The sequence below is a fragment of the Panthera onca genome, chromosome X, assembly GCF_046562875.1.
Source record: "Panthera onca isolate mPanOnc1 chromosome X, mPanOnc1 haplotype 2, whole genome shotgun sequence".
NCBI classification, from domain to species: Eukaryota; Metazoa; Chordata; class Mammalia; order Carnivora; family Felidae; genus Panthera; species Panthera onca.
In genome coordinates this window covers 96,743,530-96,763,585 of record NC_138357.1, presented here as the reverse complement: position 1 = coordinate 96,763,585, position 20,056 = coordinate 96,743,530, and the positions used below count along the sequence as shown (strand labels likewise).

At 43.2% G+C, this 20,056-nt stretch overlaps 2 protein-coding genes across 2 annotated transcripts in view; both read left to right on the top strand.

Moving 5' to 3' along the window:
- XK (X-linked Kx blood group antigen, Kell and VPS13A binding protein) overlaps positions 1–20,056 on the top strand; it is a 64,558-nt gene that overhangs the window by 17,732 nt on the left and 26,770 nt on the right. The window lies entirely within an intron of this gene.
- LOC145714654 (histone H2A-Bbd type 1-like) lies at positions 11,481–12,054 on the top strand. The gene has a single exon (XM_081794326.1). The coding sequence runs from the start codon at positions 11,581–11,583 to the stop codon at positions 11,932–11,934; it is 354 nt and encodes a 117-aa protein (XP_081650452.1). The 5' UTR covers positions 11,481–11,580; the 3' UTR covers positions 11,935–12,054.

The window sequence follows — 20,056 nt, the reverse complement described above, 5'->3', positions numbered from 1 at the left end:
CTCTCTCAAAAATAAATAAATATTGGAGCGCCTGGGTGGCTCAGTCGGTTAAGCATCCGACTTCAGCTCAGGTCATGATCTCGCGGTCTGTGAGTTCGAGCCCCGCGTCAGGCTCTGGGCTGATGTCTCAGAGCCTGGAGCCTGCTTCCAATTCTGTGTCTCCCTCTCTCTCTGCCCCACCCCCGTTCATGCTCTGTCTCTCTCTGTCTCAAAAATAAAAATAAACATTAAAAAAAATTTTTTTTAAATACTTAAATTTTTTTTTCTCCTGTTCATTATGTGCTCAAGCACAGCCTCCTGCCCCCTGCAGCCCCCTGGACTGTCATAGACTGCTGGTCAGAAGTTGCCTAGGCAGCATCGACAAAGGGATCAGAGGAGCTGCGTTGGCCATCCCAGTTCACCACTTTGTGGCCATGTGATCTGGGACACTCCTCTGTTGCCTCTGAAAAGCCCTTTCCCGTGTGAAATGGGGATAATAAGGGTTCCCCCATCTTTGGATTTTTGCAAAGATTAAGTCATTCTGTGCCTGTCAACTGGCGCACAGCGCAGCGCCCGGCACGGGGTGCGCCCTGAGTGCGTAGCTGCACATCTCTCCCTTTCTGTAGACCACGTGCTTAGGCGTGCTTCCCCAGGTGCCCCTGGCCTGGATCTCACGCGATGGCGGGGGGCCTGGGCCACTGGCTGTGAGACCGCAGCCTGCTGAACCTCGGGGAGAGACAGAGTGCCACGCAGAGGAAGCAGCCAGAGGTACACCCAGGAACCAGACGGGCCTCAGCCTGGTTTCCTCTCTGCTCCCCTCTGCCTGGGGACTCACCCTCTCTCTGCTTCCTGCCACCATCTTTTAAAGTGTGGAGTTGGCTTAGCCTTTACCTACTTCATAGGAGTGTCCTGACAATAATAGTGTCAGGGTTGTGTTTAGAGCTGATTTGAATATGTGCTCGTACAAATCCAAGAAACTTTTCTTGCTCCACAATGCCATTCAACCAAATAGTTCTAGAAACCTCACTGTCAAGATGTCTGCCTTTCCAAGTTGTGATTTATTGTAGAGAGCCAGGAAGCCCTCTTTGCCTTAGCCAAGCTCAACTGTTACCCCTGTGTTCATTTGAGTAGCAAGCAGGTATCTCTCTCTCTCTCTCTCTCTCTCTCTCTCTCTCTCTTTCTCTCTTTCTCTCTTTCTCAAATAAACATTAAGGCCAGAGAGGTGAGAGTAGGTGGATAAGCCATGTTGGGTTAGCAGACCTGTGTGGTCAGGTGGTCACTTTACAGTCCATGCAGTAGTCCACACTAATGGTCTCTGTGACGCCTGTAGGGAGCCAGACTTCCTGGGCTCCTTCACACTGTCCGGTGTCCAAAGTGGAATTTGGAGGTTTAGTGACCCTGTGTTGGCAAGCCCTCTGTGGTCACAGGGGCATGGGACAATCAGGCAGAGCAATACTGCCATCCCTTTAAGAATTGTACTTCAGGGGAGCCTGGGTGACTGAACCAGTTAAGCAGCTGAGTCTTAGTTTTAGCTCAGGTCATAATCTCATGGTTCTTGGGATGGAGCCCCATGTTGGGCTTTGTGCTAACAGCATGGAGCCTGCTTGGGATTCATTCATATATTCATTCATTCATTCATTCATTCTCTCTCTCTCAATAAATAATAAATTTAAAAAAAAAGAACTGTGCTTCAGCTATGCTTGTGGATTTCACAGGAAACATGGGGGCCAGGGCCAGTACAGGATGGGTGTAAATGCAGCCCCTGCCAAATCCCCCTCCTACACGTGCACAGGAATCCTCCACTCAGGGGAGGCAGGTGGAGAGGGGAATCACTGCTCCTGGGAAAGAATGAGCCACCAAGTTTAGGCCCTTTGTGCATTTCAAAAAAGTAGGAGGTGGAGGATGGTGAGGAAGGATCAGCTCTAGCTTGGGCCCTGGAGGGAGGACACCGTTGACGACCAGTGCCCTGTTGGGAATGGGAAACTAAAACCAGAGTGACTGGGGTCCGGGGCTGGGGGGTGTGTAGCTGCCAAACTAGGTCTGGGATCCAAAGGTGTATCAGGACAGGCTGAGGTCAGACACGGGTCAGCACAGCAGAAAACATAATGTGTGAGAAGAGATGAGCCCAAGAGTTGAGTCTGGGGGAATCTGGAAGGTTGTGTGGGCTCGGGGTTGGCATGAGCACAAGGCATGGGGATTAGGCTGGGCTCCCACTGAGAACAGCCTTTGGGAACAGAGACGTTTGAAGGCCCAGGCTCCCTTAGTTCCTCAATCTGACATCCTACAGGATGTGGCCAGGATGCAGGTAGCAGATGGGATCATTAGGCCTACAGTGATGTATTTACAGGAAAATTAATCAGCTGCCAGCATTTAAAATAAAGAATTTTTAACATAAAAACCTCAGTCACTGGCTTCTCGGGTGAAGCCAAAATGTCTGCACACACGTGTTTATTGTCACATGAAGATGTCTGGCTGCTGTTCCGTGACTACTGGGCCTCTCTGGTTTGCCACAGTGCTCACCCTTTGCCGTTGTATCTCACGTATGACCCACGTCACTCCTTTACAATACCGTCCCGTCTCTTAAAGTTGCTTGAGTTCGTTATCCTCACCATCCTAAAACCAGTTTTCTGAAGGGTAAAGTTCTCTCCTTCAATAGATTAGAACAGCACAGTGCTCCTCACAGTTGTCTTTGGTATGGGGCCAGTATTTTCTCTTGTTCAGATAGATTGTGAACTGATATGTGGTCCTATTTTCCTAGGACTAGAATGGAGTTTACATTTGACTCTTCACTCGAATTCAGCAACATCTGAACTAGTATATACTCTGTTCAACAAGAAGACTCCACTCACTTAAGTGTTGTGGCAAAACCCACGATTGCTGTAAAGGTCGCTAAAGGCCGACCATTTCCGAACCGGTCGTAGCTGATCAGTAACATAATTTAATGATCTACATCAGTCCCTAAGTCACATTTGAATAGCACTGTAAGAGTGAATTTATTTTATCTTATTCTTTAAGGAGTATGGTTTCAAATCTAGGAAAGGCCTTGAATAGGACCTGTATTTGATGTTTCATTTAGTGTTTCTGCTTCAGAGTCCTTCATGAAAACGGAACACTGGTATTTCATGTATTTAGGGTTTTGAAATCGCTGCGGGGAAAATCTCTCTCCACTGCATCTTTTTAAACAAAATCGAAAGGAAACCGGTTTGCGGCAAGGAGGCAGGTTGTGGGACGCTTGGGTTCTGCCACATAGGATGAAAGGAATTCACCAACTCGACTGTGGAGGAGAGAGCTTTCATGACATACTGGGACAGAAGAGTGCCAGAAGAGGGAGGAAAGTCAGGTTCTGGTCTCCCACGGGTGTGGTTTCCTTGGGGGCGCATCAGCTTCCACAGCTATAAAATGAGGAGGTTGGACAAAATTGTTTCAGAGGTCTGCTCAAGGTGTACAATTACCAGTCTGAGCTTTTCCCAAGAAAAGTCTGTACTGACAGTGGGTAAATGGGGCACAGAGGACAGGAATTATTTTTTAGGGTGTCCATTTTACAGCTGAGGCCACTTTGGCCCAGAGCTGACCCTCAACTCTCCAAACGTCACATGGCCAATGGGTAGAACAGTGAGTATGCCAGTCCTGTTCTCGTACCTGTTGTTGGGGCTCCTCCGCTACTATAGCCTGAGAGATGAGCCTCAAGAGAGAAAGTGTGTAATATTCTCCTCTGGGATAAAGAAGCTACTCTCTTGGATACAGAGATGTCGGAGTTTATTGGATCTCTGGGTAAGCACGAGCAACAACTCTCAAGAACTTTTACTTGTGTTTTATTTCAGAAAGGGTTAGGATCAAGGACTGATTTTATGGTTCAGGCCTTTCAATTTGCAAATCCAGGTCTTCTTCCACTGGGCATTGTAATAGTTGTGTCATGAACCCACCCCCTCAAATAAGGTGTTTTTGAGATTCTCTGTCCACTGACATGGTCTTAAAGGTGATTATGTGATGACATCAGAAGCCTGTGCTTAAGAGTTTATTCTTGAGGTGTCTAAGTTACTGTCCTTTTTTATGGTTCTGAGACCATCCTTACTTGCTGAAGGCAAAATCTCTGGGCTGTAGATGGCTTATAAGGCCTTCAGGGAAGCATCAGTGTAAATCAAAATAACAAACTGGAGGAGACAGATACTTATGGCTGAGATCAACTTGGTGATAATTCTCATAAGTAAAACTCTTGTGGGAGGGCATAACAATAAAAGTGCAACTACAGGTGAAATTACCTTTTTCTGTCATATGTAAAAGAAAAGGCAGAAAAAGAGTTTTTGACTCAGTGTCTGTAAGCGTAATGATGTAACCCTTTTTCAAAAAAGTATGGAATCGGTTCTAGACTTATGGATTTTAATAAAATCTCCTTGGTGCATTAGAGTTCTCCAGAAAAAAAAACTGAACCAATAGGATATATCTATATCTATATCTATATCTATATCTATATCTATATCTATATATCTATGTCTCTGCATGTGTGTACATATACATGTGATTGGTTCATGTGGTTATCTGATCTAACAAGTCCTAATTCTGTAAGGCAGTCCAGCAGGCCGGGAACTCTGGCCAGATTTCAACGTTACAGTGTGGCCAAATTCTTTGCCAAGAAGTCTCAGTTTTTGTTCTTTAGACTTTCAACTGATTGTGTGATGGTAATTTCCTTTCCTTATAGTCAACTGATTGTAGATGTTAAACTCATTTAAAAAGTATCTTCACAGCAACACCTAGACTTGTATTTGGCCGGATGAGTCGGCACCATAGCCTAGCAAAATTGACACGTAAAACATAACCATTATAATAGGTAGGTCTGATGTGCATCCTCAGTTGAAAAGCACTGGCCTAGAAGATGCTAGATTGAAATTTTATAAGGAAGATTGCAACCAAATATTTAAAAGTAATAAATGATGTCTGATAATACTATAGTGTTGTTGCCTAAATCACTGGAGAAAACCCCACCAGGACTCTGATAATCAGAAACATCTCATGGATAGTGAGACCATTGACAAATCTCTAGAGACTTCCCATACAATATATAAGATTTTAAACACTTACATTAATATTTTCTCTGTTAATATTTAACAAAGAGAAGTCCAAGTACTTGTTTTGATTTGAGAATTTTCTGTGCAACTCATCAGTAGTAACATGTGCAGTAAATCCAATCATTTCTAGCACTTCTCTTTTTTTTATAAAGTGAAAAATCCTTATGACTTTCTGGGGACCCTGTGAGAAATCAGTTTAAAACCAAAGACAGTTTTAAGTGCAAAAGATAATGCAAAGTATTATTTTCTTTCGGTCTTCATTTTAGATTGTATTTTGGGAATGCTAAAATCAAAAGTTGCCTAGACGTTTGCATGCCTAAGGTAGAATCATGAGAGCCTGAGAACGTGAATGGTTGTAGCTTGGCTGTCTACTAATTCAGTGTCAAGACAACATTTAAGTAAATGTAGACAAGTCCTTAGAACTTCAGAAATGCAGAGCTATTATTATTTTAAAGAGAATACTCACAAGCACGTTGAAGTCAGAACAAAGGAATATTCTGGTGAGATATGGAATCTGCTACTTGGGCAAACTATGTATAGAGTAATATGGTAGGGTGAAATAAGGCTTTCTCAAATACTCAGGTCCTAATCCCTCGAATGTGGGGATGTTACTTTCTCTCTTGCAGATGGGACTTTTAGATTCAAGTTACGGATATTGAGGTGGGAAGATTATCCTGGATAATTGTGGTTGGCCCGAGAAATCGGAGTGCCCTTATATAAGGGAAGCAGAGGGAAATTTTAATACATAAGCAAAAGGCAATGTGACAACTGAAACGAGATGCTGTATGGCTGGCTTTGAAGATGGAGGAAGAAGTCATGAATAAAGAAATGCAAAGAATTCAGCTCTAGAAGCTGGAGAAGGCAAGGAAATGGATTCTACCTTGGAACTTTCAAAGGTCATGCAGCCCTGTTCACACCTTGCTTTTAGCCTGGTGAAACCGATTTCAGATTTATGACCTAGAAGAGAATCAATGTGCATTGTTTGCAGCCACCATAGGAAGCTAATATAGGTGAAGGGTCATCTTTTACAACCACTTATTAAGAGCTAACACTGGGGCACTTGGGTGGCTCTGTTGGTGAAGCGTCCAGCACTTGTTTTTGGCTCAGGTCGTCGTCTCACAGTTCGTGAGTTATAAGCCCTGGCGTGGGGACTGTGCTGACAGCGTGGAGCCTGCTTGGGATTCTCTGTCTCTCCCCCTCTCTCTCTGCTCTTCCCCTACACTCACTCACTCTCTCTCTCTCTCTCTCTCTCTCTCTCAAAATAAATAAATAAACTTTAAAAAAGAAGATGTGACAAATGCTGTAAGGAAACTTAGCCTTTTTCACAGAGAACAAACTAAATTCTGTGATTGCTTCGATATAATATTTGTGTTTTCTTAATTTATTTTTTATTTTTTATTCTGAAGTTAACATACAGTGTATAGTCTTGGCTTCAGGAGTAGAACCCAGTGATTCATCTCATACATATGACAGCTAGTGCTCCTCCCAAAAAGTGCCCTTCGTAATGCCTGTCACCCATTTAACCCATCCCCCTACCCACCACCCTTCCATCAACTCTCAGTTTTCTGTATTTAAGAGTCTCTTAAAGTTTTCCTCCCTCTCTGTTTTTATCTTATTTTTCCTTCCCTTCCCCTTTGTTCATCTGTTTTGTTTCTTAAATTCCTCATATGAGTGAAATCATATATTTGTCTTTTTCTTACTGACTTTGCTTAGCATAATACATTCTAGTTCCATCCACGTTGGAATCTTACCATTGGTAACATTTCATTCTTTTTCATCACCCAGTAGCATTCCATTGTGTGTGTGTGTGTGTGTGTGTGTGTGTGTGTGTGTGTGTGTGTGTATATATATATATATATATATATATATGTATGTATATATATATATAAACTACATCTTCTTAATCCATTCATCAGTTGATGGACATTTGGGCTCTTTTCATACTTTGGCTATTGTTGATAGCGCTGCTATAAACATTGGGGTGCATGTGCCCCTTCGAAACAGCATACCTGTATCCCTTGGATAAATACCTAGTAGTGCAATTGCTGGCTTGTAGGGTAGTTCTATTTTTAATTTTTTGAGGAACCTCCATGCTGTTTTCCAGAGTGGCTGCACCAGTTTGCATTCCCACCGATAGTGTAAAAGGGTTCCCCTTTCTCCACGTCCTCACCAACATCTGTTGTTGCCTGAGTTGTTCATGTTAGCCATTCTGACAGGTGTGAGGTGGTATCTCATTGTGGTGTTGACTTGTATTTCCCTGATGATGAGTGATGTTGAGCATCTTTTCATATGTGTGTTAGCCATCTGGATGTCTTCTTTGGAAAGGTGTCTGTTTATGTCTTCTGCGCATTTCTTCACTGGATTGTTTTTTAGGTGTTGAGTGTGATAAGTTCTTTATAAATTTTGGATACTAACCCTTTATCTGATACGTCGTTTGCAAATATCTTCTCCCATTCCATCAGTTGCTTTTTAGTTTTGTTGATTGTTTCCTTTGCTGTGCAGAAGCTTTTTCTCTAGGTGAGGTACCAATAGTTCATTTTTGCTTTTATTTCCCTTGCCTCTGGAGACATGTCAAATAAGAAATTTCTGTGGCCAAGGTCAAAGAGGTTTCAGCCTATTTTCTCCTCTAGGATTTCGATGGTTTTCTGTCTCACATTTAGGTCTTTCATCCATTTTGAATTTATTTTTGTGTCTGGTGTAAGAAAGTGGTCCGTTTTCATTCTTCTGCATGTTTCTGTCCAGTTCTCCCAGTACCATTTGCTAAAGAGACTGTCTTTTTTCCATTGGATATTCTTTCCTGCTTTGTCGAAGATTAGTTGGCCACATATTTGTAGGTCCATTTCTGGGTTCTCCATTCTATTCCATTGATCTGTGTCTGTTTCTCTGCCAGTACTGTACTGTCTTGATGATTGCAGCTTTGTAATATAATTTAAAGTCTGGGCTTGTGATGCCTCCACCTTTGGTTTTCTTTTCTTTTTTTTTTTTTTTTAATTTTTTTAACGTTTATTTATTATCGAGAGACAGAGCGAGACAGCATGAGCAGGGGAGGGGCAGAGAGAGGAGGAGACACAGAATCCCAAACAGGCTCCAGACTCTGAGCTGTCAGCACAGAGCCCGACGCGGGGCTCAAACCCACAAACTGTGAGATCATGACCTGAGCCAAATTCAGACACTTGATTGACTGAGCCACCCAGGCACCCCAGAATGCTGGTGTTATTTTGATAATGTTGCATTGAATGTGTAGATTGCTTTCAGTAGTATCAACGTTTTAGCAATATTTGTTCTTCCAGTCCTTGAGCATGGAATGTTTTTCCATTTCTTTGTGTCTTCTTCAATTTCTTTCATAAGCTTTCTATAGTTTTCAGTGTACAGATCTTTTACCTCTTTGGTTAGGTTTATTCCTAAGTATATTAAGGTTTTTGGAGCAGTGTATAAATGGGATCAATTCCTCGTTTCTCTTTCTGCCGCCTCATTACTGGTGTATAGAAATGCATCCAATTTCCGTACATTGATTTTATATCCTGCGACTTTGCTGAATTCCTCTAGCATCTCTAGCAGTTTTTTGGTGGAAACTTTTGGGTTTTCCGTGTAGAGTATCACATCCTCTGCGAAGAGTGAAGGTTTGACTTCTTTTGTGCTAATTTGGATGCCTTTTATTTCGTTGTCTGAAAGCTGAGGCTAGGTCTTCCAACACTAATATTTGATTCTGAAGGGTCCAGGAGCTCTTTGAAATTCTTGTGAACAAACTTATTAGAACTGAACCAGATTTGGAAAAAAATTTTTTTCTAATTTTGTTCCTTTTCAGATTCTCTTTTTGCAAACCTCCCGTAACGTTCTGTGTGCATTCGGGTTTTATCCTTCAAATTTGTCAGTTACATTCTGAACCAACATGCCATTTTACTCCATAACAGAAACATTCTGTTTTAAACAAAGAAACAAAAAACCCACATCATCTTGAAACTCCTAGTGGACTCTCACTCATGTATGTTAGTTATAACTTTTAAGCAAAATCACTTGTATTTTATTGTGAAAACTACAGGGTGAATAATTGTGAATTTCTTTCATGTTAGTGGATTTAGCAGATTTCATGAACACACCTATCCCAGAATTACTCAGCCACATACTTATATAACTTCTCACTGTGGCAGAAATGACCATGGTCATGGGCAGGCTCAGAAATAGAGCCTCTTTGTAGCATATGCAAATAAGAAGCAAAAATATATGAAATAGAATTATACCTAGTTATCAGTGTTTCAACATTGTGTCTTAAAAATTAGGCATCTATGGGATGCCTGGGTGGCTCATTCAGTGAAGCATCCAACTCTTGGTTTCGGCTCAGGTCATGATCTCACAATTCATTAGAGTCTTTCACAGGGCTCTGTGAGCCTGCTTGGGGCTCTCTGTCCCTCTCTCTCTTCTCCTTCCCTACTTGTTCTCTCTGCCTCTCAAATAAATAAACATTTAAAAAATTAGGTATGTATTGAATGCCCATTAACTATCAGTCCAAAGTTATGCATTATCTAGAAATCTTAAAAATTATCTTCTCGTTGGCATACTATGAAATGTGATTGCTTTGTGGAATGAAGTTTGTCCAACCAGTGATTCAGTTTGGTTAATTATAAATTTTTATATATATATATATATATATATATATATATATATATATATATATATATCATAATCTTAAACATAAAATACATTAACACCAGTTTATGTGATCAGTAAAAGTTTATAAGTTTACGAAGAACATACCTGAGTAGTAGAAAAATGCATATTTGTGTTATAGTTAACACTGATAAAAGAGAAAGGACTTAGTTGTTTTCATTAAATCTAAACGATTAAACTAGTCCTGTTTGCTAAAGATTTACTTAAATTGAATTTGATATCTTAAAATAGTTGTGATTTAGTTTCTGGGAGAATATATATTGTTTAAATCTACCTCATTTAAAGTATCATAGTTCAGTTTCCTTATTTTCAAGAAAATTTGGAAATACTCAATGTGTGTAAGCAATTATTTATCTAGAAATGCTATTTAAGAACAGAGCTCCCTTAATTTAAGAGATTTTACAATCTGTTAATATCATTCAGAGGTAGGAAAACATCGTACACTCACACAATCAAAGGTGAAGACCTTTGTGTATTAAAGACAGAGACATATGGGCCCAGACAAGTAGAGTTTATAGCTTCAATCCTATAATTTCAGGCATATGTCAAGTATAACACAGAAACAGCAAATCTCATCAGTCCAGATATCAAAAAGCTCTTCTCCCCTCAGAGAGTATGCAGTTCTTAATGGATTTGAACAAAGACTGGAAAATGAGGTTGTGTTTTGTCTTTCACCCAAAAGAAATTGGATCTCTTTGGACTCATTTTGAGAGATTTCCACATGGTCAGATCCTAAAACCAAACTCTGAACCATTTTTTTTTTAAATGTTTATTGTGAGAGGGAGAGAATGAGTGAGCAAGCAGGGGAAGGGCAGAGAGAGAGGGAGACAGAGAATCCCAAGCAGGCTCCATATTGCCAGAGTGGAGCCCAACGTGGGGCTTGAACCTGTGAACCCTGAGCTCATGACCCAAAACAAAATCAAGAGTTGGATGCTTACCTGACTGAGCCACCCAGGCACCCCCCCCCCCCAGTCATTTTGGTTAATGATAAAAATAAATTATTGTCTGTAAATGAACAAAAATGAAACAGAAACACAAAGCAGAGAAGGAAATTAAAATTATTAAAAATTTAAATTAGAAAAAATCAACAAAGTGCTCTTGGTGCTTTGGATTCACCTAGAAGAAATGAGACACCCCTGGGTATTAACTGAGAATGAGGTACACTTCTTTGTCTTTGAATTTTATCTGGCTCTGACTGGTGAATCTAGTGGGCATATCACTGTGACCTCCAAAACAGTTAGAAGATATTTTCAAAGAGAGTGAGTGAACTCATGACCTTTATATCGATGTAACATGAAAATGTGTTAAGAGTCTTCACTGATGAGGAATTGGCGGATATTGTAACCAATCCAGAAGAGAATCCAAAGAACGTAGAAATATTGATAATCTTTAAATGTGTCAACGGGGGCAAAATTGGGTTTAGTTTGGACCTCTACTGGACAAAGCATTCAGTATGTGTGTCCGTGACCGGCAATTTACAAAGGGCTGTCAAAGAGCTCAAAGAGCATGGAAGGCCAGGACCAGGTAACCTGGAGGGGAGTGTCCTCAAGACAGAGCACTGTGTCAGTGGAAACGTTTCTGTTCTTGTTTGTACTAGACTGTTGAGGGCCAGGGGAAAGAGTTCCCTCATAAAGAGGGTCCAGTGCAGTCAACAGGGAGACCAGGTTTCTGTCATGGATGTTTCCAGGCCAGTCCTGAGCAGGGCACAGTGACATCAGCGACACCAGTGACATCATAATGTCGGAGGTGTCATATAAGCAGCTCCCTGACCAGTGAGGGGCACACTTGGTAGGAGTCGGCGCCGGCATCCTGCCACCCTCGGGCCAGCGGGACGGTCAGGCCGGGCCGATCGGGTTCCAACCCAGCACGAGGCATGTCTGGGAGGCACCGCCGCCGGCACCGTCGCAGACGGAGGAGGCACGCGGTGTCCCGCTCCAGGAGAGCCGAGCTGCAATTCCCGGTCAGCCGCGTGGAGCGTCTCCTGCGAGAGGGTCGCTACGCCCCGCGCCTGAGCGCGTCCACCCCGGTCTTCCTGACCGCCGTTCTCGAGTACCTGACGGCCAACATCCTGGAGCTGGCGGGCAAGGAGGCTCTGGACAGCCACAAGATGCGCATCACCCCGGAGCACGTGCAGCGAGCCCTGGGCAGCAACCAGCACCTCAGGGGTCTCCTCGAGAACACCACCTCCCCTCGGGTGGATGGGCTGCCCCGAGTTCGGAAGTGGTGATGCCCGCGTCCCCGAGCCGGCCCCCTCGTCCGGACCCCGAAGCCGCCCACAGATGAGGGAGGCCTGGCCTTGTGTCTGCACGTGACATTAAAGGAGTTAACTCCAGGGCCGTGCCTCTGACCGGTGTCTGTTTCTGTCATTCGGAGGTAGCTGGAGGTGTCTGTCAGACATCCGGGAGGAGACCTCCCACGGGAGGTGGAGGGTGGACGGGCGGTCAGTGTGGGATGCTGGACTCGGGCATTTCGGGGAGCGGTTTCGCTGGGGACAGTGCGGGAAGCGGCCCTGAGGGAGTAGCGGGTCAGGGGGAAGAGACTTCCTCACTGGCGCTGAGCCAGGCCAGGCTTGTGAGGCCAGGAGGCTGGCGGGGTGGGGGTGGCTCTCCCAGGCATGTTGAATGCCCAGGAGGGTGGGGGCTGAAGACCAGGACTGAGGTGCCACAGGCCTTATTCCTGACCGGAGACCATGTGGAAGTCAGGAGGTGATGGCAGTGGGGGTGGGTGGGGAGGGTGGCATAGCAGCCGACACGCACTTAACGGGCCAGGGCTTCGCATGAAGATTGAGGAGTGACGGGGAAACCATGAAGAGGTACACGTAGAAGGAACTCTGCTCAGGTTGATTTGATGGCCTTATACCCCGCCTCATTCCGAAAAAGGGCTCGAGGTAGGGATTATTAGCTAGTGCTGTGGTACTCTGTGGAGTATATCCTTCTGCCCTCTCTCGCGGACGCTGGTCAACCGTATAGTACTATGAAAGGTAGCATCTGGCCTAAGACATGCGATCCTAGACGTTCTTTTTAAAAACCATTTGTTAATGTTTCTCTATTTTGAGAGAGAGCATACAGGGAAGGGGCTGAACGAGAGGGAGAGGGAGAATCCCAAGGGAACTCCCTACCACCGGCGCAGAGCCCGATGCGGGGCTCGATCCCAGGGACTGTGAGATCATGACCTGAGCCAAAACCAACAGTCAGACCCTTGACTGAGCCTCCCAGGTGTCCCAATCCTATGAAGTTCTTAATGGTTATTGTTAATAGATTTATTTAGAAATATACTCCATTATAAACTCCTGTAGTAATCTCATTCTCCATGAAACACCTAACCCGTCTACGATCATATACTTGATGGAGCAACATAGAGTTATCAGTGGCTGAATACGTGTTTGGAGAGGTACAAGTGTGTTCCGTGTAAGTTCTGTCCCAAGTGGTGGACTCGGGAGGACATACAGTTCTTACAAAGACTCTTGAGGCGTTTTGGGTTGAAAAGAGTTGTCACGTCAAGTGTTCTGGCAGTCTTTCCCCTTCCTGTGACTGTCAACATTTAATATTTTCTCCGGTTCATCATGTGCTCAAGCCCCCCCCACCCCCACCCCCACCCCCACAGCCCCCTGGACTGTCACAGAGGGCTGGTCAGAGGTTGCCTAGGCAGTGTCGACAAAGGGATCAGAGGAGCTGGGTTGGCCATCCCAGTTCACCACTTTGTGGCCATGTGATCTGGGACACTCCTCTGTTGCCTCTGAAAAGCACTTTCCCGTGTGAAATGGGGATGATAAGGGTTCCCCCATCTTTGGATTTTTGCAAAGATTAAGTCATTGTGTGTCTGTCAACTGGCGCACAGCGCAGCGCCCGGCACGGGGTGCGCCCTGAGTGCGTAGCTGCACGTCTCTCCCTTTCTGTAGACCACGTGCTTAGGCGTGCTTCCCCAGGTGCCCCTGGCTGGATCTCACGCGATGGCGGGGGGCCTGGGCCACTGGCTGTGAGACCGCAGCCTGCTGAACCTCGGGGAGAGACAGAGTGCCACGCAGAGGAAGCAGCCAGAGGTACACCCAGGAACCAGACGGGCCTCAGCCTGGTTTCCTCTCTGCTCCCCTCTGCCTGGGGACTCACCCTCTCTCTGCTTCCTGCCACCATCTTTTAAAGTGTGGAGTTGGCTTAGCCTTTACCTACTTCATAGGAGTGTCCTGACAATAATAGTGTCAGGGTTGTGTTTAGAGCTGATTTGAATATGTGCTCGTACAAATCCAAGAAACTTTTCTTGCTCCACAATGCCATTCAACCAAATAGTTCTAGAAACCTCACTGTCAAGATGTCTGCCTTTCCAAGTTGTGATTTATTGTAGAGAGCCAGGAAGCCCTCTTTGCCTTAGCCAAGCTCAACTGTTACCCCTGTGTTCATTTGAGTAGCAAGCAGGTATCTCTCTCTCTCTCTCTCTCTTTCTCTCTCTCTCTCTCTCTCTCTCTCTCTTTCTCTCTTTCTCTCTCTCTTTCTCTCTTTCTCTCTTTCTCAAATAAACATTAAGGCCAGAGAGGTGAGAGTAGGTGGATAAGCCATGTTGGGTTAGCAGACCTGTGTGGTCAGGTGGTCACTTTACAGTCCATGCAGTAGTCCACACTAATGGTCTCTGTGACGCCTGTAGGGAGCCAGACTTCCTGGGCTCCTTCACACTGTCCGGTGTCCAAAGTGGAATTTGGAGGTTTAGTGACCTTGTGTTGGCAAGCCCTCTGTGGTCACAGGGGCATGGGACAATCAGGCAGAGCAATACTGCCATCCCTTTAAGAATTGTACTTCAGGGGAGCCTGGGTGACTGAACCAGTTAAGCAGCTGACTCTTGGTTTTAGCTCAGGTCATAATCTCATGGTTCTTGGGATGGAGCCCCATGTTGGGCTTTGTGCTAACAGCATGGAGCCTGCTTGGGATTCATTCATATATTCATTCATTCATTCATTCATTCTCTCTCTCTCGATAAATAATAAATTAAAAAAAAAGAACTGTGCTTCAGCTTTGCTTGTGGATTTCACAGGAAACATGGGGGCCAGGGCCAGTACAGGATGGGTGTAAATGCAGCCCCTGCCAAATCCCCCTCCTACACGTGCACAGGAATCCTCCACTCAGGGGAGGCAGGTGGAGAGGGGGAATCACTGCTCCTGGGAAAGAATGAGCCACCAAGTTTAGGCCCTTTGTGCATTTCAAAAAAGGAGGTGGAGGATGGTGAGGAAGGATCAGCTCTAGCTTGGGCCCTGGAGGGAGGACACCGTTGACGACCAGTGCCCTGTTGGAAATGGGAAACTAAAACCAGTGTGAGTGGGGGCTGGGGCTGGGGGGTGTGTAGCTGCCAAACTAGGTCTGGGATCCAAAGGTGTATCAGGACAGGCTGAGGTCAGACACGGGTCAGCACAGCAGAAAACATAATGTGTGAGAAGAGATGAGCCCAAGAGTTGAGTCTGGGGGAATCTGGAAGGTTGTGTGGGCTCGGGGTTGGCATGAGCACAAGGCATGGGGATTAGGCTGGGCTCCCACTGAGAACAGCCTTTGGGAACAGAGACGTTTGAAGGCCCAGGCTCCCTTAGTTCCTCAATCTGACATCCTACAGGATGTGGCCAGGATGCAGGTAGCAGATGGGATCATTAGGCCTACAGTGATGTATTTACAGGAAAATTAATCAGCTGCCAGCATTTAAAATAAAGAATTTTTAACATAAAAACCTCAGTCACTGGCTTCTCGGGTGAAGCCAAAATGTCTGCACACACGTGTTTATTGTCACATGAAGATGTCTGGCTGCTGTTCCGTGACTACTGGGCCTCTCTGGTTTGCCACAGTGCTCACCCTTTGCCGTTGTATCTCACGTATGACCCACGTCACTCCTTTACAATACCGTCCCGTCTCTTAAAGTTGCTTGAGTTCGTTATCCTCACCATCCTAAAACCAGTTTTCTGAAGGGTAAAGTTCTCTCCTTCAATAGATTAGAACAGCACAGTGCTCCTCACAGTTGTCTTTGGTATGGGGCCAGTATTTTCTGTTGTTCAGATAGATTGTGAACTGATATGTGGTCCTATTTTCCTAGGACTAGAATGGAGTTTACATTTGACTCTTCACTCGAATTCAGCAACATCTGAACTAGTATATACTCTGTTCAACAAGAAGACTCCACTCACTTAAGTGTTGTGGCAAAACCCACGATTGCTGTAAAGGTCGCTAAAGGCCGACCATTTCCGAACCGGTCGTAGCTGATCAGTAACATAATTTAATGATCTACATCAGTCCCTAAGTCACATTTGAATAGCACTGTAAGAGTGAATTTATTTTATCTTATTCTTTAAGGAGTGTGGTTTCAAATCTAGGAAAGGCCTCGAATAGGACCTGTATTTGATGTTTCATTTAGTGTTTCTGCTTCAGAGTCCTTCATGAAAACGGAAGACTGGTATTTCATGTATTTAGGGTTTTGAAATCGCTGCGGGGAAAATCTCTCTCCACTGCATCTTTTTAAACAAAATCGAAAGGAAACCGGTTTGCGGCAAGGAGGCAGGTTGTGGGACGCTTGGGTTCTGCCACATAGGATGAAAGGAATTCACCAACTCGACTGTGGAGGAGAGAGCTTTCATGACATACTGGGACAGAAGAGTGCCAGAAGAGGGAGGAAAGTCAGGTTCTGGTCTCCCACGGGTGTGGTTTCCTTGGGGGCGCATCAGCTTCCACAGCTATAAAATGAGGAGGTTGGACAAAATTGTTTCAGAGGTCTGCTCAAGGTGTACAATTACCAGTCTGAGCTTTTCCCAAGAAAAGTCTGTACTGACAGTGGGTAAATGGGGCACAGAGGACAGGAATTATTTTTTAGGGTGTCCATTTTACAGCTGAGGCCACTTTGGCCCAGAGCTGACCCTCAACTCTCCAAACGTCACATGGCCAATGGGTAGAACAGTGAGTATGCCAGTCCTGTTCTCGTACCTGTTGTTGGGGCTCCTCCGCTACTATAGCCTGAGAGATGAGCCTCAAGAGAGAAAGTGTGTAATACTCTCCTCTGGGATAAAGAAGCTATTCTTTTGGATACAGAGATGTCGGGGTTTGTTGGACCTCTGGGTAAGCACGAGCAACATGAAGTTTTACTTGCATTTTATATCGAAAAGGCCAGATGGGTTAGGATCAAGGACTGATTTTATACAAAGCAGGTGTTGTTCCACTGGTCATTGTAATAGCTAGATCATGAACCCAGCTCGTCAAATAAGGCGTTCTCAAAATTCTGACTCTGTCCACTGACTTGGTGTTAAAGGTGATTGTATGATGGCATCAGAAGTCTGTGCTTAAAAGTTTATTCTTGAAGTACCTTAATTACTGTCCTTTTCCACGGAGTTCTCCTGTCTTTAGCTGATCATAGGGCCTTGAGGGAAGCATCCATCAGAGTAAATAAAAAACTCTGAGAAGACAACAGAGACTTAAAATGTTTTTGGGTCACTTGCGACTTGTGACAGTTTTTACAAGTGCAAAATCTGGTAGGAGTATATAATGAAAACAGTACAAGTGAAGGGGAAATTTTTTGTGACATGCAAAATAAGATAATAAAGCCAATCCAAAAAGACTTTTGGAGAAAGTATCTACAATGCATGATGATTAAACCGGTTTTCAAAAAAATCTGGGGTAGATTTTAAATACGTGTATTTTAACAAAGATTCACAGAAAGGTTTGATGTATGTCCTCATTTTGAAAACACTGGTGTAGAAATTTCTACTAAAATTTGAAAAGGAAGGTTGGTACCATTTTTTAATGTACTGAAATTATGACTAATAACACTAATTTTGTTGCCTAATGTCATCAGGGAAAGCCCCAACTGGACTCTGGTAATTAGAAACATAGACAATAAGGGTGCTAATAAATCTCTAGGGACTTTGCATACAGCAGAGAACTAAAATATTGATATTAATAATATTTTCCCTATTCAGATTTAATCTATGGACAGCTGAATACTTCTTTTGATTTGATTTTTTCTTATACAACTAATCAATACTAACATAGCAAATAGAGCTAAAGTTTTCGAACACCTCTTTTTGTAAGGCAAAGGAACAAGTCTTTATTACTTTTTAAGGACCTCTGGAAAATCTCAAAGAACGTTTAAAGTACAAAAGACGTTAAGTTTTATTTCATTTTTCATTTTGGAATCTGTGTTGGAAGGTAAAATTGAAGTTTCCAGGACATTTGAGAATTAAGATGGGATCATAGGCGCCTGAGTATATGAATGATTATAGCTTGGCTATTTATTAATTAAAGTAACAGTACAATATTTAAATGAAGATACAAAAAAATGCAAGTTTCTTTTACTTTAAAGAGAACAATCAATTTTCTTATGATAAAGTAATAAGAAAGTGTTACTGTGGTGAGATATGGTATCTCCCCTCTTTGGGTGTAGATTATATAGGAGGTGAGGTGAGAGCCTGAATAATGGCCTGAGGGATATTCAGGTTCTAATCTCCGAAACCTGTGAATGATAACTCACAGGTTTATATGGCAGAAAAGGATTTTGCCGATAAAGCCAGATGGGAAGGCTATTGCAGATTACGTGGTGGACTCTTAATGCAATCACAAGTGTCCTTATAAGAGAGAGGCAGGAGGAGGTTTGATGACAGAGGAAGAAGATAACATGAGGACTGCTGGCTTTGAAGCTGGAGGAAAGGGTCTGCAACCAAGGAATGCAAGGAATTTGGCTCTAGAAGCTGGAAAAGGCCAGGAAAGGGATTCTCTCCCCTGGGGCCTCTGGAGGAAGCATGGCCTGCTGACACCCTGATTTTAGCCCAGAGAAGCTGATTTCCGACTTCTGACCTCCAGAACTGCAAGAGAGTAAATATGTATTGTTTTAAGCCACCAAGTTTGTGGTAATTGGTTAGAGCAGCCATAGGAAATTCTGGAACAAGTGATTTTGCTTTGGACAGAAACATTCCCTTTTTGGCACTTAATTAAAATCAAAATAAGCGTGTGTCATTATCTTGAGACTCCTAGTAGAGTCTCAGTCATATATAGTCTCATTCATATTTATTAATTATAGCTTTTAGGCACTAGTAGTTCACAGAGAAAACAAGGGGGTGGATAATTGTGAGTGTCTGTCATTTTAGCAGAGCTCGAGAATACACTCAGCCTAGCTTTCATTTAGCCACACGATTCCCTTATATGTTTCACAACATGGCAGAAGTGAATATACATTCATTTTCAAACCCAAAGATATAGCCTCTTTGTAGCATATACAAATAAGAAGCAAAAGTATATAAATTAAAATTATGCCTGTAATGAATGTTTTAGTTTTCTTACTTAGAAATGATGGAGGTGTCCATTCAGTGTCTACTAATTATTTCATAATATCAGTCAAAGGTCTTCAGTTATCTAAAGATTTTGGAAACACTTCTTTTTTTTTTCTTTTTTTTTTTTAACGTTTTAAATTTATTTTTGAGAGGCAGAGAGACAGAGTGTGAGTAGGGGAAGGGCAGAGGGAGAGGGAGACACAGAATCTGAAGCAGGCTCCAGGCTCCGAGCTGTCAGCACAGAGCCCAACGTGGGGCTCAAACTCACTGACCTGAGATCATAATCTGAGCCGAAGTCAGACGCTTAACCGAGTGACTGAGGTGCCCCAGTGGAAATGCTTTTCAAGATGACATACCATAAAACCTCATTACTGTGGAAATACAAGCTCATTAGAACAATGATTCAGTTTGCTTAAACGTAAATTGATGTTTTTGTAATCTTAAATATTCAGTAGGTAATTCTAGCCTATTTGATTATAAACCTGTGTAAGTTTAGCAAAAATATATACCCAAGAGGCAGAAAAATGTATGCTTGTTTTATATTCCATGCTGATAGAGAAGACATAGTTGGTTTCATTAAATCCCAAATATTAGACTAGTTGAAATTGTCAAATATTTACATCAATTCCATGTAAATTTGAATTCTTAAAATATATTTTAAACACTTTGCACGTTTCAGATACTTAATTTCCATATTGTAGGAAATATTTGTTATATTCAGTTTATGTAAGCAATTACTTATCTACATATGCCAATCAGAACAGAGCTCCTTTAATTTAAGAAAGAGACTTTATAATCTAATAAAATAATACCATCCAAAGGTAGGAAAATGCTACACATTCAGCAGAATTAGAGGTGAAGGAATTTCTGAACTAGAGATATAGAGACATACAGCTACAGAGAAATAGCTTCAATTTTATGATTTTAGCCATGGATCAAGAGTAAACACAGAAACAGAAAATCTTCCCAGTCCAGATTTCAAAAAGCTGTTTTCCTCCCAAAGGTCATGAGATTCTGAATTGATTTACACTTTAAAAAAGAGTAATAAACAAAAAGACTGACAAGCCAGATT

Coding starts and splice junctions, on each gene's coding strand:
- LOC145714654 (XM_081794326.1), top strand. CDS start 11,581: ATGTCTGGGAGGCACCGCCGCCGGCACCGTCGCAGACGGAGGAGGCAC.